Genomic DNA, 22766 nt, shown 5'->3' with positions numbered 1-22766 from the left:
GCAGGAGCGATCTGTGAAGATGGGGTTTGCGTGAGAGTACAGCCGGCTGATATGGTGAAGTGTGAATTGTAGGAGTCCACTTTGAGGCATGCTCCTTTTGGAGTCAATTTCGGGGATGCTGCATCTGATATGTAAGTGCGAAAGGGTCCAGGGTGAAAAATTAGATGACATTGCTTTTGGTGCCTGGAAGGGAGCAGAAAGATTTAATGTTCCGAGTGTTTACCACAAACTCGTAAAAAACACCCCCAAGACAGCCAAGTCATGTTGAACACGCAATCCCACACCTAACACTAGTTCGTAAACTATAAAATGACACTCGCTCACATTTTGTTATCCACCCTATTGCCGCATACGAAAGTAAATCTTCGCTCCTTTTATTATGCCAGCGTGGCGTTACTAGGCAGCGGTGAGCGCCGCATCGCAGGTTGGTTGCGCAAGAGGAACCGGAACCCTCTCTTCGCCGAGATTGTGGCGCCGCCGGGCCAACTTCTGTCGGATCTTCTCGACTTCGACGCCTTCCCAGTGCTTGCTTGTGGGCGCCTGGAAGTACCTGCGAGGTGAGTCAGCATCAGTGAACTAAACTGCGAAGACGCCGTCGATCTCATGACCGACTTGATCGGTTGGAAGGGAACAACATCTGAGGGAGATCTAAGGGACATCTAAGGGACCTCTGCAAAATGTTTTAATTGTTAGCCTTCATTGAAATAATATCTGTTCGAAAAAAATGGCTGTGGCTTCGCTCAGATAGAGCTCTCGATATGGAAAGCGAAAGCTTGGTTTAGCCTGTTTCGACGCTAGCTTCACGTGCTTGGCATTCCGGACCCCTCCAGTGAAGCAGCTCTCCAGGCGATATCTGCAGATGGTCATACACCGCTTGCCGACGACGGCTCAAAGACTTCTGCTCCCACGAAACACTCAGATAAGACAGCCCGGTCTCGCTCTCATCCATGGCCAAGATCGCACTGACAAGGCGAGTGCGGCGCTCATCTTAGCCAAAAGCGCGGTGAGTCACGCGGTCAGACGGCGACGCAGCTGCGGAGAGCGCATGCGCCAAGCCGGCAGCGGCGGGGGAGATCGGCGTGGCGAGTCATGTGATGCGTTGCCAAGGATACGGCGCAGCTGCGGTCAAATGAAGGACAAAATTCTGGCGATGGTGAAACCCGGCTCGACTACGCCAGTTAAGACTTCCTATAAAACTGCAAAACAGGCTTATTGAATCAGTTTCCAGTGAACAGATCCTTTGCCTAAGTGCACCGTTTACGGGGCAAGGCACACTTTAAAGGCTGCTCTCGTTCTAATTTTAGCGTGTGCGTGCCTGTCTGTGCTTGTGACGGCCCATTGTGAGATCTTTCGCTGCAGGCGAAAAGGCACCCGGTTCGTCTGCAGTGAGTGATCGCATAACGGGATCGCATAACTGTGAGGGGTCGCATAACGACGGCGAAGCCTCAGTAGGCGCTTCTTTGACCTTGGCTGAACTTGAAGGTCAGAAGGATGCTAGGTATTTTGATGCACCCGCTATTTTGCAGCGACGAGCTGTAATGCGGAGACCACCCGCGGTGAGAAAGAATCCGGCTCAAGGAGGACCCACGAGACCGGTCTGCCCAACCAGATGCCACATGTACCGGTCATCTCGGATGAGTAAGGCGGGAGCACAAGACTCTCGGGAAAGAAGATACGCTCACCTGAATAGAAATGGGTGGAAACCTCACTGCCAACATCGTTGTTTGGTTGTTTGGGGTGCGGGGTTCAAAATCGTGGAGGTGGGGGCTGCCCGAAGCGCCAGCACTGCCCACCGGAGTCCCATCTGCCCAATCGCAGGGACAGGGCGAACCCATGGTCACCTACTCGGGAAACGCAAGATGGAACGCGCTCCCTGTACGGCTGCGCAAAGGGCGACCTGCAGTTGAGAACGAGCCTCCAGCGGAGTTCCCAGTGCGCACGCGGTAGTACCCAGAGACCTGACGCGTCCACGCGTGCACGGTGCTCATCCATACACCCACGTAGTGTTCAGGGCCGAGTAAAACCACTCGCGAACTCTGTCATATCAGACAGGCAACTGGTCCCGGGGGACATTCCACCGTACGGAGACCTCCGGCCGATTGCTCACCGGGGTTCCGGATGGGGTAGAGGACCGCCCTGACGCAGTTTGTGCATGAGCCGCTAGGTGGGTATAGGTCGAGTCCGTGGCCACCCCGGCTAGGCCGAAGTGGATGTCAAGTCCAGGATTACCCGCACCCCGGGTGTGTGGTGGTTGGACGCCGGGCTGAGTTGGCCTGGCGCCCCTGACACATTGGAACCCTTGTTTCCACCACACGGCCGCTTAGGCCAGTTGCCACGCACCCCTTTTGCCGTCGGACTCGTGAGTGCCGACGTTGCCCGTGGGACACCACATGGAGGCGGGCGCGGGCAGGGGTGAGTGTACGCCAACTCCTACTACTCCCCCCGGAGCAGATGGTCAATGCTCCTGGTCCCACATGCGTTTCCCATATGCGTTTCCTGGGTTTGTACCTGGAGTAATAAGCTTCGCTTAAAAGCTCTACAGATGGCTAGAGTTTGTTAGAATAAGGTCGCCAAGCTGGAAAAGATTCTTTCCTCAGTAGCAACAAGTTCGGCTGATGTGGAGAACAGCACACTGTTGAAGCGAGGAGCCTGGGAAGCATTTTTGGGGGCGATTGTTAAAACCGTTGCGCTAGTGTTTTGTCGATGGAGCCGCTCGTAAAGACGTGAAGATGGCGAAGGTTGTCATCGGTGACAAGAAAAACGTGACAGGACTTCTCAAATCATTTATTTGCCCCACTGGCAAATACCAAGTTCCAACGGCACAGAAAGAAAGGTATCGTAAGATAAATAGGCTCTGCATAGAATTGGGCGCACGCATCTACTATAGCAGTGACTACAAGCTGGTCTCGCTTCCTCGTTATACAATGGAGACCTTATATCAAGGAGCCCGCTCCCAAACCTTGCGTAGTCTTTTCACTGGACTCGACTGCGCATATTCTCTCTATACTGAATAAACGTATTTTGGTCGAACACTTGACTACGAGAGGTTGCACACTGAGGGCCTGCTGAAACTGTTATAAACCGAACCTACAGAAACCACGAATCGAGGGGATAACTGCGAAGATAAGACGAAATGGCCCATTGGACGAGCACTCACCTTTTCCTAACGAGCTCGGCGAATTCTTCTTCCGCTTTGCTTATGCTCGTGCACGACATGTTCTGCACCAACATGTCCGTACTGAAACGATAGGACACAAGAGAGACAATAGCAGGAATTTTTATTTCGTGGAGATAAGGGCGCGTTTGTTGATCTTCAGAATACAAAACTTTCACCAAGGCATCCTATGCACCAGAAACACTCCGCAGATAATACCGCCCTCAAGTGATTCCCACGTATCCCTACTGCAAAAAAATCACCCCTTGCGACATTCATCACCTCGCCTGGCAGTTTGCTCAGTTTAGAAAATACAGGATTTTCTTATCCCCTGGCTTTGACACCGCCACTACCTTTCATCTTAGCACACTGGAAGAACACACTGTCGTTAAAAGTTCGCAGTTTGGCATTAGGATGGGGTTAACACGAGCGTTATAGTGCTGGTGTACTACGAAGTGGATACCCCTTTAAAAAGACCTCAAGATTCGCTTCACGGTGCTCACTGCTGAAGAACTACGATGTATACGTTTCCTCCCGTCCTTACCAGCCCCCCACTTCTCGTGGGCCTAATGCCTTCCTTAGATCAACAAACGGTTTCACAACAACTATATGTACGTTTGATCAAGTGCTATGATGGTGCGCAGAGGCTTGATGTTGATATTCACAGCACTGACACAAAATATGCGCTTTAGGTGTCTCTAACGGCATCTCAACTGCGAGGTCTCAACGAACTAAGTTCGCACGACTTTCACACTTCTTTTTTTAAACGCTAGTGTCAAGCGCACGTTGCACGTCGGTTAGTTTGTCGTGCGCAGATACAGCAGCGTTTTCCCCCACGCACTTGCGGATGATTTTAAAATGAGTGACCTGTGTAACCCAAAAATGTGGCTCGCACGCAAAGTGTGTGGGCCGTTGCTTTCAGTGTATTATCGGGGACATCATCGGCTGTGACAGCTTTGGTGCAACCATTGCGACATACTTCGTATGTGATAGGTAATATTACGATGTTTAATTTCTTGCCCTCACAATTGCGTCCCCTCGCCTACTCCTCTGCGCTTTCCTGCTTCTGAGATCGGACCTCCTATGGACTGCTCATTGCGAGTGGTGAAAGAGATCAGCGTGGGTTACGCCTTCTATTCAGTTAAAAGGACGCTGAAGGCAACCAGCAAGTTAGTTTCAAACAAAAGTTTGACCTTCCCATGACAATTTTAACATTGATTCGGTGCTGAAAGATACCTTAATTGCTGAGAAATCGTTTTTCCTTCCCCCCTTTTCTTTCTCATTTTCCTCGCAGCGGTTAGTTGCTGCTTGCGCCACCATAAACCGGAAGTAAGCGAGGCAGCGGTGATGTAAAGAGGTAGGAAGCAACAGAATACAACACTACCACGTATCAAGCAGGTTTCATCATTTCGGCAGTTTCGGTCAAATCAGTCGGGCTTTTCCGAACTCCCGCGTCTGTTGCTGCTCAGGACAACTCAGCAGAATGTTTGTTCATGGGACCTGTGCTGAGTATTGACACTGTTGAAGAAAGGCGTATTGTCCTTTTTAGGCGGCGTGAATGCTGGTGTCGAAGCAATCCTTTGTGCGCGGCCCTAGCATGCCGCAGCAAGGGGAGACGTTGCGTACTCTTGAAAATACTGACTTTGCACAACATAAACGTTCCCCTTTCTTTAACGCAGCGAAAGCCCGCAGCGGGTCATAATAAATATGGATATGTACGCAGTACTCTACAAGGGTCCCACAATTATCTGGCCGAGTAAGTATTGCACCAGGTATTGCACCGCGGGCTGGGCTGGGCTCCCGTCAGCTGGGCTCCCATGGTATTCTTTCTAGCTTTCTTTTCGTTCTTCGAAGTTGAAACATGACCCTACAAAAACTTTCAGTTCAGTTTTTTAATAAACGTGTGGAGGCCTTTTGTTAAAATATTTGTCCCAGAATTTTAACCCCTTCCGGCGTAAGTTGCGCGGTATAGCCGGTGGCGGAGAAACCTGTCTTTCCGTTTACGCCATTTCCTACATTATTTTAGAAATGCTACCCGCAAGAGTGGTACATTCGTGTTCTCGGTGATCTAATCTATCGATTGATCTAAATAACTTGCATTCTTCTTCAGAGTCCCTTTAACGGTGGTGTGAGGTGATGGTGCGGACTTACATTAATTAGCGGCGCGGTGTCTGACGCCTCATAAAAGAAGCGTTAAATGAGTGAAAAAGCCGGCGTCAGCGTTACCCTGGGCGTTTGGAACAGCAAAACGGCTCGTAAACCACATGTACTTGCAGCGTTATACCGCGCGAGGCGTTACACTGCACACGCTTTAACTCGACGATAGCAAAATGAGGTCGTCCACACCTCAGTTTAAGGGACCCCACATCACTTCCGGTTAACGCTTTCACTCTTTCCTTTGCGTCTGGCAGCACTGCGGAAGCTTTAGTTATCGCCAGCACGGAGCGACAATGCGTGATTTGCTCGTCGCAGCAGATACGCAGCAGAGGCTATTGAATGCGCTTATTGCTGGAACTGAAGTAAAGCCGGCCAATAGCAGCTACACCGCTGTAATGACGTAATTCCAGCGGTCGAAGAACGCCAAGACCGGGAAAGGGAAAAAAAATCCTTTGAGCAAGTTTCCATGTTATCTGATTGACATAGAGCAGTATTTTTTGGCTGAGGTACAATGCGACCCCCTAATGTAACCACTGGGTACGTGTATTGACTACGGCCTGCCATTTAATATTTCGAAAAAAGTTAAAAAAGGTGTTGCAGGGTCCCTTTAAGTGTGGGAGAGGACGAGTGCAGCCGAACGAGCGAACTGACGAGCAGCTAAATGCATCACCGTCGTCATCTCTCTCATTACACGGCGGCAGAAGCGAGTAGCTGCGCAAGGCGTAGGAGACAGATCGAAGCCCCTCGAAAGCGCTAAGGCAGGTGAGGGTCGCGACGCGCAGCGACTCAAGCTGCAAGAAGAAGGTGCAACCCTTCGAAAACCCGAGGCGGAAATAGGGCGTCCCAGGCAGTCGGTTGTACATTAATTCTACCCCCCCCCCCTTCTGAACCCACGTGCTCAGTTCGGAGGGTTTTTTTTTTGGACATGAGCCTGCAGCTGGGAAGCTCCCATGGACGACTACCAATGGGAAACACAATATCGGGTCGTTATCGTGACGTTTATCGCCCTGAGAGACAGCCCCGATACATCCGAGGAACGAGTGCTTGCAAAGTTACGAGACACGGCGATAAGTCAGTGGCAGAGAGTGTGAGCCCCCAGGCGTTTTAGAGGGGATGACACGACACTGCGATGTGATTGCGCCCTTTTGCTACTGTCCCTCCCACTTTTGGTTTATTCGAACCAGAAAAGTAGGCACTTCGAAGGTAGATTTCAAATTTCTGACTTCTTGGCCACACACTCGCAAGGGCATGGATGCATATATCCTTCTGCGCAGGGATACAGCTAGTTTCAAGTTTATTTCAGTTTTCGTCACTAGTCGCACTCGTAGTTGATACTGCAGAAAAAACAAACAAACAAGTGAGCGGAAATAATTGAGTAGAAGGAACCAAACATGATCCTCATGCTTGACAGATGCTACACTGCTGCCGATTCGTCCACAAACGGCCGGTGCTCATGAACGGCGAAAAAAAAAAAAACATCGTTCCTCATGTTACCACGTGAAAGTGATGAAATGGCGAACTCAGGTGGGGTTCCCGGTCCTATGATAAAATAAAATTTTCACTAACCCGCCGTCAGTTACTTTGTGTGAATTCTGCGCAAATTCTTCCTAGCCTGCGCACTGCAAATAACCCTGTCTTCCTTTTCCCTGGGCCGCGCCACGTGGCCTCGTCATAACGTGGAGAATGTGGCATGACGTGAAATGAGCCTCCGATCTCTCCGTATACTCGGGCACAAGTTAAGGACGGCTATACCTCAAAGTGTGTCTCGCCGCGGAGAGAAGGGATATGGATGTCAGCGCGTGCGCGCAGTCTGAAAGGAGGTTGCGCTGAATGCGCGACATCGTCTGCTTTTAGGGGAAGCCCCTTAGGGGCTCGGGCTGTCGTCGTCTCATGTCGTCGTAGTATCAAGTAATCACGGTACTAAAACAACGGGACACTCGTTTTCCAACGCCTCGCGCTAGAACGCTTCGTGCTTCAAAGACGCGAGACTTACAGCAAAGCTGTACAAGTATACCTGTACCCCCCCACAGTATCATTTCGGTGGGCAAGAACGACAAGGCGTCAAGAATGCGCTTACACACTGCATGCTTCGCCCCTCCCCTGGTTTCATGTTAGTGGAGATGGCCCGAGATTTTCCTCACGTAGTGTGCTTGTCTTCGCTGCAGCAATTTATAAGATGGTGAAGTACTAAAAATCCCGTGAACGCCTCGAGTCACGTTCAAAATACTCGCAGTAAGGCGCTGTTTGCGCCGCACGGTGGAACATCCGGTTGCGGCGGTGAGGAACAAGGGGAATTTAGGGGAGCTTCCGTTTGAACAGCGCAGCTGTCTAAGCTTTTTTCGGCGGATCGCTAACAGGAAATTCCGCTGGGCGAAGCGGAGAAGGCGAGAATGGTAGGCGAAGAAGCGTCAAGGAAAGTGGCGAGGAGGCAAGAAACCTACGAACAGGTGTTGGGAGTGCGCGCCTCAAGAAAAATTGGCCGCGTATCTGCTCCTTTCGTTGCAAATGTCCTCAAAAGACGGTAGTCTTTGTAGACGTTTGCCAAGGAATTACCCCCCTTCGCTTTCCGGCTCACCTCTCATGCTGTTCCTGTTCCGTCGCGCTCATCCCAAGGTAAACACACTAAAGATTTGCTCAAGGCGATTTGAATTTACCGCGTTCCATTGCTACAGGCGGGGTTCCTAGAGTTCCTGTATATAGCTCCCGCAGGGAGCTCCCTGCGGGAGCTATATACAGGAACTGTAGGGGTTCCTCGATGCCAGCGCTGCAGTACGGCGGAGACGCGCGTGATTCGAAGCGGCGGACTTCAAGGTTTATAGAACGGCGTTGCCGTGCTCCACGTGCGTTCCAAGCAGAACCTGAAACCGAGCTAGTGGAACCTTTCTTTGCGGTTGCCGCGTGATTTCTCATGCCGCCAGGAGGTGGCGCGGGCAACAGCAGGCGGTACGCGTTGTTCTGAACTAGATGTAGAATATCATTTGCTATCGAAAAACCAAGCATCCAGGAATTTTAATAAAGGAACACTGTAAATATCCCTTGTGTACTAATTTCCGGTCTTATATTTGCGTAATGTCTTGTTCTTGTTCAACAAAGTTGACAAGTATGAACATATAAACCGGGCTTAGTCGTTTACATTTGGCTGTGAGTATATCAGACTATTGCGCAGTAAGCATTTTACTTTGGCCGGGTTGCTGAATCGAGTTACAGACAGACATAGACCACAATTTCTGGGTTCAAGTAGCCCAAGAAAGACTATCGTCTTTAAAAAAAACACTTCCCCTGGTCTGAATGGAACCTGGGTCCCTGGCGTTATGTGTCCGGAGTCCATCCGATCGCGCTGTCATCGCTTTGGGTGTGCACAGCATTTCCTTTGGCTTCGTGGCGCGGGCGTTGGCTGTGGGCTTTGGCTGAGTTGAACTTTGGCTTCGGACTTTGGCAGTTTAGATTTTGGACTTTAGGAGGGTGGATTGTGGCAGGGCCGTACCCAGAGGGGGGGTTTGGGGGTTCGAACCCCTCCCGAAATCTTTTCCATACACTGCGCAAACAATGCTTACTTTTTTTTACAGCCAAACTACCCCCTTCCGAAAACCCATAACCCCCTCCGAAATAAATTTCTGGCTACGGCCCTGGATTGTGGTCTCGAGCTGGTTTAACTCAGTTCGAATGGAGAAAGCTTTACTTTTTAACCATCTTTCTCTTAAGAAAGGGGCACACCTAAGAAACGACAAGTTGAAGCTGGTGAAGACCACCAGCACCGCTGTTTCCCCAGTCTTCGCATCTCAACTGCGAAGGTGTCCGAATTTTTTGTTGTTGCGTTGTACCCACCGAATTTATTAGACCCGCCGCACCGTGTTTAACTCGGTAGAGCACGCGTCCGCCTCCTCTCCTACCCAGTATTGTGCCTCTGCAGCCGTATTCTTCCAGGACAAGCAACCGCATATTACCGAAAGCAGCGTTTACAGCGCACCACGGCTTTTGACGTTAGAATGAGCCAGCAGAGCGCAGAACCGGTCACGTACGGTTCCTCTGTGGGATACCTGCGCCGCGGCGCGTGTGCACACCGGTTTCGTTCCCTTTGCGCACGCGCAGTGGTGCCTTTCAACTACCGAGCACCATACCGACACCGGTTCTCCGCTCTGCCAGCTCATTCCGTTTACCCGAGCTGGAAAGTACACCACAAAACAATCGTTGGAATGTCGTACAAATGAAACCCGAAGAAGCGAGACTTGGGGAAATCCGCCGCGATGGCTCAGTGGCTAAGTCGTTGCCCTGTCTCAACGACCGTTTATCAGACGGGGGTGAAAAAGGAGAACGCCCATATGTCGAAATTTTAGCTCAACTTAAATATCTCTAGGGGGTCTCAATTCTTTCGGGGCCATTCACTACGGCGCGCCTTGAAGCCCGGGTGTAGCTGGGCTATTAGGCTCGTGCCGCAGGTTATTTCCCGTTTTGACGAGATTTTATTTCCTCTTTCCTACCAACGCTATCCCTCCCAAGAGGACCCCCTCCTTCGAAGACCCTAATCTTATGTCAGCCCTTGGGTTGTTCGGCTTAGACAGTGGTCTTTCAAGGGTACTGAAAATCTGGGTCCACAGTCCACCCTGGATGTGCCCGTTCTCTTACAACATGTGATCCCAACAACAGTCAGGCTCGTCTGGCTGCAGTGACGTCATCTACGGGTTTAATAGACTCAGAATTGTTACTGCTCGACTACTCCTCCTGCCTCTCGTCTCCTATTCATGAATTTTGGTCGCAAGGCCTTACCTTGATTAGCAAAGGATTAAAACAAAATTATTCCTACCCCCCCCCCCCTTCCCAAAGAAAGTTGATAGAAGCGCGAAAGCTTACATCAAAACTGCATCAAAAGGGCGACAAAATTTTCGCTAACAGTGCGTCCAACCTTCGCTCAAAGTGTGTCCAATCGATAGTCAAACCTTCAAAGACCAAAATTGCAAACGAAGAAATAACCCACACGACGACTTTTCGCGCACTAAGTAAACACATATACGAACGGTATAAACGTATACCGATACGTGGTTTATGAGATGAAAGCCGACTGAGTACGGCTTCTTGATTTGTGATCGATGCGTGTACCGTGATATCTAGAACCGTTCCTTTTTCGAGATTTTCAAGTAACCGTACTACGAACGGACAACAGGTGTTCCACAAGGACCGCGAGAATGGAGACCGCGAGACGGGACTAGAAGAAGAGGAAGGCCATTAACTCGATGGAGAGATGAAATAAGGAAATTCGGAGGCAAGGAATGGACACCGGCAGCACAGGACAGAAAAAATTTCCCCGCATTTCCCCGAGGGGAAGAATGTGAAAGTGCGAATGCACGAGTTGAATTTGCGCGGTTCGGTAATGTTCGCGAAAGAGAGATCACACACACACACACACAACTACAAAGAAAGAAAGATGCATTTATTCACAGACACCTATTTGTGTTGTCGTTGTACTTGTTTCGTGTCAGTACTCCTTTAAGCGGGTGCATTAGCCCTTCTCACGCCCGATTCCTGGCCAATCCCCCACGTGGGCACGTGCCATGTCAGCGGCCAGGCAGCGCGCGCCCATCTCCCCCCGTTGCCAAGGAAGACGAGGAGATTCCTGGCCAATCCCCCACGTGGGTATGCTATGCGGACATCGCCGGTGGACGCAGGTTCAGGGTCGCTTAAGAAGTGAATTCGCACTTAAAAGGGTGGAGGTCAACGGGGGAGGCCTTCGTCCTGCAGTGGACCCGAATAGGCTGTTGGTAATGATGATGATTACGTTTCTACATACCCAGTTTCTAGAGTGCCGTCCGACGGCACTCTAGCTGATCGCTGCAGGCATGGCTAGAGTGCCGTCCGACTACATTAGAATATATAAGACTAAGCTAACACCGTCCAATGCGTCTGTCCTTGTGCCTCAGTGCTTCGAGACCGGCTTGTGCCTCAATTGTTTTGTTTTACATGCAGAGCATTTCAGTAACTCACGATGTCACCCGCGTTGGCGTCCGTAGTCCGCATCGCTCCCCCTACACTATATAAAAAAACAATACTTGCCGGCGCCAGGTTTCGATCCAACGACTCTGCGGGCGGAACGCAAGGTACATGATACTCTACCAACTAAGCCACAAAGCCTACACAGAACGTAAGGTTACGAACGTGCCTTATATCCTTGGCTCATTTAACCGTCGGCCACAGGTGCGCCCTCTCCCCCGTGTCCTCCTCGCCTTCTCTCCGCTCGCAACGCCCTCTCTCGCCGCGTTCGGTTCGGGCGCACAACAGGTGGGGACGTGCGCAACACCCTCTCTCGCCGCGTTAGGTTCGCGCGCAAGAACAGGTGGGGGCGCTCGCATCGCGCTCTCTCGCCGCGGTCGGTTCGCGCTTAAACCACATATGTCGTTCGCGCGCGCTGCGGTCGCTAACATCTGTGGCGTGATCGTGACGTCAGCATCACGCGTTCGTGTGGTGGCGATTTCGGCGCTATAACACTCTCTCGCGAGGGGCATTGGATTGGATTTGATTGGATTGGCTTGGATTGGCTTGGGTTGGATTGGTTTGGATTTGGATTGGATTGGATTAAAGTGGATTGTGTTGGATTGTGTTGCGTCATAGCCGCGCCACGTTGCGTCATAGCCGCGGCAGGGGGTTCACGGCACGTTTCACCATCGACTTCATCGACAATGTCTACGCTGGAAGACAACAATTACAACAACAACCAATACCTTAATCCATACGACTTGCAGGCGCGCCCCCCCTCCCGCAGAAATGCTCTGCATTTGATCGTGCCCCTCGCGAGGGGGATGTTTTTTAGTTTGCGTCGGGCAAGAAAGGTCACTAACACGGAGGAAATTTTTCATCTTTACCTTCAACAATAATTTTCATGGCTTAGGTTAGTTTGGGTGTTCTAAATGCTTTCTTTGTGTGCATCAGGTCATGTTATGCTATGTTTAGGTTAGGTTGGCTAGCTTTGCGTTATCTAAAGCGATGTAGTGCCAGCAGCGGCAATGTTGTTAAAAAAAAAAAACGCTGGTGGACGTCGATATAGTGGAGTGCCTATAATACCGTCGGACGGCACTCTAGACACGGCCTTCTACATAATGGAAACCCGGTTTCACGCACGTGCCGTGTGTCCGGAGACCTTATCAGAGCTTCTCTGTCGACCAGCCTGTCTATGGGGAAATGCATTACTTTTTTGACAGGACGCCATCGATCCGACTAATCAAGTTTCCGCTTTAAAAAGCAGCTATGCTTCTAAGAGATACAGAACCGAATAAAGCAGCATGTGGGAGTGGGATCACAATTGAGCGCATTGTCGCGAAACAGCCTTGCTGGTGCAAACGATTACGTGAAGCCAACTCTAGTCACAGCTTATTTTCAGCATCACATCACCTATACGTCGCCGCGATTACCTTCACGTCCCTTTCTATGAAGTCTTGCTTTGCGAGCGTCCGGAATTAACCATTGCATGCCAAAAATATCCCAGTGGTAGCTGCTGCCACAAACTGTGCTGCCATTTTGATGTCAACATCCAGAAATGCGTGTTCTTAGATGCACAGCCTTACCTGTTCATTCCGACAACGGTGGTATGGACGCCGGGAAACTTGGAGAGGCTGTACCACAGTCCAAGTCTTTCTATGCTGTGGCCCGCTTCCTGAAAAAAAAAATCGGCATTACAGATAAGGATGCGAAGCAATGCTCCCTGCATGGAGGGAATGTGCATTCAGAAGTCTTAAGCAACTGGGTGTCCCGTTGATATTTCTCCAAAGCGTTTCAGGCGTTTGATATTTAGTGGGCTTCCGAGAAGTGCAGGTATGAGACGAACAGTTGGAATTAGGGCACGTTACGATTACCTTACCATACCTGCCTGACTAAACGGAGTCTCCTTCCTGAACCATCTGTAATAAACAATTTATTCAAGGCGGCCTTACTTGCCCGCTTTCCTGATTATTCAGAAGTCAGGTCTTTCAGAAGCCGTGCTCATCTGTAAAACCGTGTATATTTTGGTGATTGTTTTTGGACATTGTTTTATGTCCGCATTCAATGCTCTGTGATTTTTGCATTGTCAATCCCTTTCCTATAACTCCCTCTAACGTCCTCAGTGACCTTGATGTCATCATCATCATCATCAGCAGCAGCCTGTCTACGCCCACTGCAGGGCAAAGGATCTCCCATTATTATCCAATTACCCCAGCCCTGCGCTATCTGCTACCAATTTATCCCCGCAAACTTCTTGATCTCATCTGCCCATCTAACTTTCTGCCGCCTTATGCCCCGCTTGCCTTCTCCAGGGATCCACTCTGAGACCGGGGATGTTTCCGCACCTCTCCTCACCTACCAAGAAATCACCCAATACTACCGAACCACGAGACAGACCTTCCCTAGTCCTCACACATCTTTGACCAAAAGCCAAGAAACCACACTCAGACAAATTCAAGGAGGTACTTTTCCCCACCCTATCCGTATGCATTTACTCTTCCCTACACAGTACTCTGATAAGTGTAAATTCTGCCACGAACCAGGAACTCTGGCACACATATTATTCGACTGCACAAAAAACTCGGACCTTCCGCCTCTGAACCCGTCCCCTTCCCCTGAGCAGTGGGATATACTGCTGTCCAGCTGTCGACCTGAGGACCAGCTACTGCTTGTGACCAGGGCTACGGCAGCCTGGACAGCACATGGGCTCCTGGACTGAGGAACCACTCTCGCATTATTGCGTAATAAAGTTGTCTCTTTCTCTCTCCACTCTGTTACCCTTAATGACCAAGGGTTATCTTGCCTTCGCATTACATGTCCTGCCCGCCCCCATTTCTTCTTCTTAATTTCTGCTAATGTGTCTTTAACACGCGTTAACAGATAATGAATGGCAGCCTACCATTGTCCCTGAAGAAGAAAGTGTATGACAGCTGCATCTTACCGGTACTCACCTACGGGGCAGAAAATTGGAGGCTCAATAAGAGGGTTCAACTTGAATTGAGGACGACTCAACGAGCAATGGAACTGAAGATGGTAGGTGTAACATTAAGGGACAAGAAGAGAGAGGAGTGGATCAGGGAAAAAAATGCGTGTTAAGGACCTTACCTAGTTTCCATCGAGCGGCCGTGCCTTGACGGTACTCGAAAATAAATAAACAAATAATAGGATGCCCAGTAGCTGAGGCTTCTCTGATACGCCTATACTTATTTTCGCATGTATTATTTGTCCATTTCTGTCCTTTGAATACTGGTGCAAGAAGGTGTGAATAGTGGGGGAGGAATAAGTAGGCATGTTCTGTCGGTGGACAATACAGAGTGGTTAACTTGAAGGAAACCAGGTTGCTGGGGCGGGTACGATAAGCCAGTTCGGTTCCCCTCGACTCTCAGTCTTGATCAGCTCTCTTCCCTATTACAAACCGAGGTCATATAATGTAACGCAGGAGACATGGCGGTGGAATAAATCAAAACGATTATTGCTTATTTCATCTTCTTCGTCCACAGCTATCCCACCGCACCATCTTTTTGTGGCTAATCTCTGGTTGCAGCTACATGCAGAGCCAAGCCCTCTTTGGAACGCCAGAGAAGGCGCAGGGAAAGAAGTTGATCAACTTTTCGCATGGAAGTACATTTATTTCTCGAAGTGCAATTAAGTCGAGAAAAACAGGCTCTACTGGTTGGACACGAACGTACGCGTGGGATGCCATTCCAACTATAGCTTCTAGAGAAGCTATAGTGGGTATGGCACCATAGACGCATAAGAACTTGCTCGGATCTCAGCGTCAACACTGCTGATACATGCTATTTAAACGACGTACGTATACTAATCCATACACGATGTGCATTCGCTTATCATCATCATCTTTTTTGTTAAACCCCTCGTGTAAAGGTGACTTTCCTGCTGCGCGCTTTGTGCAATGAACGACGTCATCAGCGAAGCATAGAAAGATTCCCTTTAATACCTGATGATGTATTTTCGTAACACCCTTGCAATGACCATGTGCAATTGCAAGCCCGCTACAGAGGGTGCGGTGAATGTATTTTGCTTCAAAAGAGAATACCTTGCAGAAACGGGCGGCCTGAGCACAGGCGTGTTTGAGGTCCTCGGAGGCCGGGTGCCAGTCGGGTGGCGGAGATGACGTCAGTAGGCCCATGCCTAGCGGAGCCGCGTTGATCACGCCCAAGCGCCGGCTCTGCACGCCAGCATTTGCGACGCGCAGCGTTTTCAATGCATGCGATTGCAAACTGGTTCTCTGCGAGTTGACTTGTCAGACAGCTATAGTTGTCGTGGAAGAACCACACACGCTTTGTAGTAAACGGCCGATTCGTACCTTCACCACAATTCGGCTAATTCACACGTCGGACACGTCAGGTACACCTCACGCACAAACTACAGTCAATCGGTCTGCCTCCATCAATAACAAACTGGATTCCTTCCTATTTATCCAACCACATGCAAAATGTCAGTATTGAAAACAACTGTTCCAAGTCTTTACCCGCAACCTCTGGTGTACCGAAAGGCAGCGTACTAGGCCCCTTATTGTTCTTGGTATATATTAATGACATTTTAATGTAGATGGAATCGGAAAGAGGAAATGCTCATGTGTAGAGATTTCGGCGCATGTTAAAAACCCACAGTAGGTCAAAACTATTCAGGAGCCCTGCACTATGCATGGCGCACCTCATAGCCGAGGTGTAGCTCGGGCGCGTTAAACCCCACAATCAATCAATCAATTGTTAATGTAATTACTCACCCATTGCAAAGCAGGTTGTTTGTAGACGATTGCATTTTATTTAACGAAATAACTTGATCCAAGGACAAAATAAAATTAAACGAACCTTGCTAATGTCCATCCATAGTTTACAAAGTGGAATATGAAGCTGAAGGCCGAAAAATCTGTTTTAATGAAAATTACTGACATGAAAAATAGTTCGTCGTTTTCCGACAGGCTGCCAGCCCAGCCGTTTTGCGAGGCCAATGCTTACAAGTACCTTAATACAAACAATTAAGTTGGAACCTATACGTTTCTAACGTCTGTTCTTCCTGATTTCTCAAGCTTTGCATTTTTAACTTAAATTGGCACCTCCAAATATTAAACTACTTGCATACACATCGATTATAAGACCAAAACTTCAATACATATGCTCAGGCTGGGACCCCTACAAGCAAAAAAAAAAAAAGGGCTCTTAAAATGATATAGCGAAATGCTGTTCCATTTATCTACTCGAAATATCGTATGACGGACTCACCCACTGATCTGATGAAATAACGTGGCATCCAGACATTGCAAGCACGTTGAAAAATAGAGAGTATAAAATTTCTTCGACACATTTGAGAGCAACAAACTTGGAATTAGCTTCCATCGGTATATTCAACCATTGATGTCTCGACGTACACGGCATCGGCACAGCGCGTCACTAACTCTTTACAGTGCCAGGACAAACGTGTTTAAATTTTTTTCCCCGCGCACCATATCTGAGTGGAATGATCTGCACGTATACTGTTATTAGCTGCATAGATGCAATTGATTATTTGAAAGTTGAAGCGATGTGTTTAATTTTCTGTTGCTGTATTTTACCCCATGTTGTCAGTGTGTTACAACGCAGTGCCTTTGCCCCTCCTGCCCCTTTACCCCTTGTAGCGTCTGCAGCATGTCATAAATAAATAAAATAAAATAAATCATGTCGTATCACTAGACGGCGGGATTTCGCTGCCGTTTCGCGCTCTAGCGATCGATTTACGGCACAGATATGTGTACAAGATAGGAACAAAGCGATTCCTTCTCAGGACAGGTGATTTGATTCTTGGCGATGTTTCCAGCCAGAAAACCAAACCAATTACTCAGTCGGCTGCTCGGGGTATTTCTTCCCAACTCTTGAGGTTTCGCGTACAAACATGCTCAGGGATTGTCAAACTGCGCAACCAGCTTCATTTTCCTGAAATGCGAAAGTTAATTGTAACGGTATAGCTTCCGGTATAGATTCCGGTATAGCTTCCGGTATAGCTAACGGTATAGCTTCCGGCCTCGGTGTAAGGACTCCGGTCTGAGTCCTTCTGTGTTCGGCTATGATGTAGTGCACCCGTCTCCTCCCGTGACACTGCGGCCCCACTCGCCACACTAACGGGGTTCTCATAGCGACAGTTCGCCTCTTATTAGCGACAAAATGACTTCAGTTGACCCTCAATTGCTGTCCACGCTGAGTGGATGGAAATTTTGAAAGCAAATGCTAAAACAAAGGAAAGAAGGAACAAAGGAAGGAAGAGAGGGAAGAAGAGAGGGAGGGGAAGGAGGTGGAGAAGGGGAGGGGACGAGGGAGAAAGGGAGGAACAGAAGGAGGAAGGAAGGAAGAAAGAAAGGAATGTTATTCTGGCTATGATCCAGTTTGCTATTCTACACGCGGGGTAAAGAGGGCATAAATTAGAAAGTTCTGAAAGAAACGTCAAAGGTTGGAGCAGAACCTAGACAAATAAGCCTGGCATTTCGGTACTTCACATTAAAGTTCCGTGATTGCCACCGCAGACTTTCGTTCTATAATTTTCGATTACGGTAATCGACTTCGTGCCGCCAGAGTGCACGGAGCTGCGACAGTGTTACTGACGTATGCAGACTGAAAGTCTTCTACGGCGATCACGAAGCAGGCATAGAACCTCTAAACTACCAGCAATAAACAATCAATACTACGTCGTATAGTAGACTGAATGACGCAATCCCTCAACCATCATGCAAGTTTCCCGCATCGAGTAGCAACAGCGGCGAAGCTATCTTTTAAAGCGTAGCCATCCTCTAAAGGTTTTCAATTTGACAAGCGCAGCTGGGTCGAGACATGGACAGGGATATTTTTTTGTATTCGCACTTTCCTAATAATCAGCGTCAACATCATTTGGCTGGAAATGTGTATTCGTTTTTCGCTTATTTGTGGCTGGGCAACACTGCTTTCTTGTGTTAGTATCGTTTCTCCAGCGTGCAATTTCGATGACGAGGGGCAGAGTCACTTGTCACCCCACCAATGCATATTCCGTAAGTGCATCCGTCTCCTCTATCAGGCCAGTAACGTCTCCCTTCCTTCGTTCCCACATACGTTTTCGCGTTATTTTTTAGCTCTTGGTCCCCAACTCCTGTCTGCATTGCCAACCCCTTCTCCGGTCCCCTTCTCTTGTTTTCTCAATCACGTACTGCGAGAGCTCTGACTAGCTCCACTGCTGTCGCCGATCTCCTGGCTTCCCACCGGGCCCACCGACCATGCCAACCGTATCCGCAGAGATGATCCATGCCCCCTTCCGAATTACCCAGCCGTCGGCACCTTAACGCCATCAAGTAATCCTGGACCTAATTTTTCACTGGACCTGTTGTAGGCTGGGTGCTTACCAAAACTGTATGCGCTGACAGAGTGTCTAAAGAAGGTCCCGTCAACCAAACTGAGTATTGCGACCAGGCCAAATTCCTAGTTAATGATCTGTAGACCTCAATATAGCGCGGGCATATTAAAAAAATGCTTGAAAATTGGCAACAAGGACGACTCCATCACTACGCCCAATTTCCTTTGCTTGTAATGATTACTAAGTTTGCAGTGGAGTTGTAAATATTGTGAAATTTTCGCATGCTGTCAATACGTAAGCTTCTACGGAAGGTAGACAGACAGCCCCACGCTTGTTCGCTAGAATAAAACTCTAGCCCTTCCAAGTTGCCTTCAGCTTATTAACTAGCGAGTATGCGCAGTCACAAATTACAAACGTATTTGTTTGTTGCGCTTTTTGGGCTGCGCCTGCAGCTCCGCTGGTCATCCTTTTTCTAAGGAAATCATCGTACTAGCGAACACTAAACAGAGACAAAGGTAAAAGAGGCGACGAAACATACGCTAGAACTTCAACTCAGTTTATGCAACAAAAACAGGAAAAAAGGCTATATGTACATGAAACGTGGAAAGGGTAAAAAGCAGCGAACACAAACCAAATAAAATAGTATCGCACTTCACATACTCCAATAGTATATGAGCAAGTGTGACGAATGCGATACTATTTTATTTGGTTTGTGTTCGCTGCTTTTTACCCTTTCCACGTTTCATGTACATATAGCCTTTTTTCCTGTTTCTGTTGCATGGACTGAGTTGAAGTTCTAGCGTGTGTTTCGTCGCCTCTTTTACCTTTGCCTCTGTTTTAGTGTTCGCTAGTACGATGATTTCCTTAGTTAGTAACCAACTCGCCCAACTTACCGCCTTAGTTAGTCATCCTTTTTCGCAGAGAGGAAGGACATTGAATTTTTTTCAAAGCTAAGTTTAATCTTTTTCTCATCTCATCCCTCATAGGTGCGAGCCGTTTTCTGTGTCCCCCCCCCCCACTTCTTCTACAGTTAAACCTGGATGTAACGAACCTCTGTGTAACGAATTCCTGGATTAAACGAAGTTTTTTAAATTCCCCATTTCCACCTTCATTGAAGCCCATGTGTTTGCGACCTGTATGTAACGAAACAGTGGCGACGGTTAACCTGGATGTGACGAATTCGCTACGCTATGAGTCAAAATTTCTTGCCCCTTTTTCTGAAAAATCGGCTGGCGAAATGCACTAATTTAGCGAATTCCGCCCGCACCGCAATCTCTCGTGCGTTTCCACGTCTGAGTGCCGTGTCGCGGTTAGGTGCTATAGGCCTGCCTGTCGGCGTATAATCGCGTGTGTCCCCTGATATTTGTGGTATGCATGTTCATGGATGATTTCTGCTGCCTGAATACGAAAAGATTCGTCTTTTCTAGACAAGCACGCTATGCTAAATGCCGTCTCCGCCGGCGAGAAAGAAGAACGTCAGCGCCCTGTACAGTGTCCCAGCTAGCATCCCTTCAACAATTTTTACTGCAGAAAAAAGCGGGAAGTTCGCGAAAAGGCGCCCTTTCAGCATAAGTTTGGTTCTTGAGACGCGTTAAGGCACCGAAAAGTATCAAAAAGCAAAAGCGATACATGGTAACGTTTGTGAATTCGGGGGCCGTGTAGTATAGCAGCAAGCGCAAATCACGCAGTTTTTCAGTGTGAAATATATCCTTGAGCAAGGGTGAGTTCAGCGTCACTTATGCCTAGCATTATGATTTCGCTTCTGCTTCATTCTCGCGAGCATTAACTCAAAATCTGCATGTAAAGGAAACCTGGATGTAACGAAATATGCAAATTTTTGTCAACTTAGTTATATCCAGGTTTAACTGTATATGATTGTGGGTAGCGGCGGACCCCAGATAGCAAGCACGAGCTTTCCTTCGAAGAATCGTAAACGATGCAGCCGGCGCCCACCTGAAAGAAGGGCAGGTATTCGGCAAGCGAGTCGTCAAACAGCGTCCCCCGGCAGTACGTCAACACTGTGTCCAGCTCTACAGGGCTCTTCTCGATCACCTCCCTGCGTGCACGGCCAGAGCAACACACGTTCACGCACTCGGGCTGCAAAACAGAGCGCCGGCGCTTCCAAATTTCTCTCGTTGACAGCGACCATTTTGTGGTAGCATGTGTAACGTTCCGCAATTCGTTCCGCAAGACACACAGGCTTCACTCAGGCGCACTAAAAGGTGCGTGTTGGTTCACTATAAGGAAGCTCGGTTAGAAAGACACTCGAAATTTCTTGCACGTCGTCACCATTATCGGTTGTTACCATATATATAGGTAGACCAATATGAGATGAGTGCGGAGGGTGCTGGGGTGGTAACGTACGGTACTTTAAAAACGATGCTTAACAAATAGTACGCATTCTTTAACATGCTTCCAGAGTGTTTGAAATGTGTCTTGGACTGCAGGTAATTGGCGGTAGTTTTGGACGCAGCCAATTTGCCGCCGTTACAGAGACAAAGGCGTAAACGATGTGGTTCTTAACGTGGCGATAAAAAAATAGCAGTGGCTTAGCTCGGCTATGCCAAGATATACGTAGCGCGAGCTAAGGTTCAGCTGGTTATTCTTAGCTTTCCTCTTTGTCTAGGATTAGCTTGGTTATCATGCTTACTGCTGCTTCAATGACACACACACACGATATACGCATTATGTGACACATGCATATTTATCAAGCGGCTCCGGCGCAGCGTCACCAATCGCCCCACAGCTAAGCTGGTTCCACGAGCGCACGCCGGTGCTGTTGCGACGCACAAGCCAACGGTTCCACACCCGGCCACCCCTCGCATGGACTGGGCCGCCACGTGCGGAATGGAGGTTGGCGAAGACGCTGGGCGCGTGGGGTGTGTGAGAGACGCCGGGAAGCGAGCAACGTTCTGTGCGCAGTGTGACGTCACTGCTTCTCCGCACATTCGCATCACGGCTCTCCAGGAGCCACGTGAAACTGCTCAATCTCGGCCAGCGTAGCTCACGCTACAAATTGAGTCCCGTCGGGGCCGCTTGCGCGTATTAAGCTTTATTTCGCCGCTATTTACTAGCCAGGGCATCCCTTGCAGGAAGCACTCGTCCTAGCAGGAGCTTGGCAGCACTGTAGAGCCTCACAATTACGCCACTGTTAATGCGGATGTACAGCAGTTACACCAAACCCTTGGATTTTGACGCGGCCTGTTTCTAAGCATTCTGTGTGAGTTTCGGTTTCTCTTCAGCCGCCGGTTTGATTTGTCCCGCATCCGCTCTTCTTTCCTGCCGCGCGCTGGTATCGACATCGCGAATGACGTCGCTTCCGGCGTGACGTCGCATATCGTCACGTGATGCGCGTATTTAAGCCTATTTCCTCATAGCTGGCACTGTCGGAGCAGGTGACTTTGAAATACCCTTGCATAGGACTTGCCCTGCGCACTTCAGAATGGGCTTATAGCAAAGAGTTGGGATTTAGGACGACGATAGTTTTTACAAAATGTACAGGCCCATCAAGTTCACGGAGGCTGGAAGCAGGAAGTTCTGAATTATGTTAATTCTAATAATAAATCACGCCCACTGCCCCAAGGGACAAACAAATACAAGAAAGGCGCTCTGAGGATGCCGTTTCTGCTCGCGCCCTACTTTTTCCAGGCAGACAAAAAGGAAGGTGCAGAGATTCTCTAAGCATTTTCTTCTAAAATTAAAACGCCAAAGCGTTTTTCTCTAAGCTCGTCGACGAGTCTTCCCATGTATGCACTGAACCGACCTCCTCGACATCGGAATAGTTACTTGTTGAAGAGCCACATCCACTCGCCTGCGACACTGCTTTCGCATAAGATGAAGGCCGACTTGAACTGTGGGGATACTTTAGATGCAAGCGCCTCTCTTCGTTCAGTTTTTTTTTTTTTTTGTTCTCGCGCTAAGGAAGATGTCGCAGCCAGTGAGAATAGAGCGTCCTCCGAGGCCTAGGGGTTTCCTGGCCGTTTTTAGGCGAAGGATATTAAGGTGCAAGCCCGGAAGCACTCGGTAATGTCCCTCTGACCTTCAAGCTCAGTCAAGGTCAAGCAGGTGCTTTGTGCGGTTTTGCGGCGCCGACGGAGGCGCCACCGACCACGCTTTGGTCACTCGCGGAACCGATTCGCGGCATGCGCACCGACGGCTTCCGCAGTGAAAGTGTCTA

At 49.0% G+C, this 22766-nt stretch overlaps 1 protein-coding gene across 1 annotated transcript in view; it reads right to left on the bottom strand.

Moving 5' to 3' along the window:
* Positions 1–268: 268 nt before the first annotated feature.
* LOC144168956 (uncharacterized) overlaps positions 269–22766 on the bottom strand; it is a 56846-nt gene continuing 34348 nt past the window's right edge. The window contains exons 5-9 of the mRNA XM_077697951.1: positions 20543–20645; positions 15333–15464; positions 12862–12950; positions 3158–3238; positions 269–550 (exon numbers count right to left, since the gene is read on the bottom strand). Of these exons, the coding sequence (XP_077554077.1) occupies positions 397–550; positions 3158–3238; positions 12862–12950; positions 15333–15464; positions 20543–20645 (559 nt within the window). The 3' untranslated portion in view covers positions 269–396. The remainder of the gene's footprint in view (positions 551–3157; positions 3239–12861; positions 12951–15332; positions 15465–20542; positions 20646–22766) is intronic.

This window comes from Haemaphysalis longicornis, unplaced genomic scaffold, assembly GCF_048455015.1.
Source record: "Haemaphysalis longicornis isolate Haplotype H1 unplaced genomic scaffold, Haemaphysalis longicornis Haplotype H1 scaffold_2, whole genome shotgun sequence".
Taxonomy (NCBI): domain Eukaryota; kingdom Metazoa; phylum Arthropoda; class Arachnida; order Ixodida; family Ixodidae; genus Haemaphysalis; species Haemaphysalis longicornis.
The sequence above is the reverse complement of the archived record's forward strand: the minus strand, read 5'-3'. Positions and strand labels throughout refer to the sequence as shown.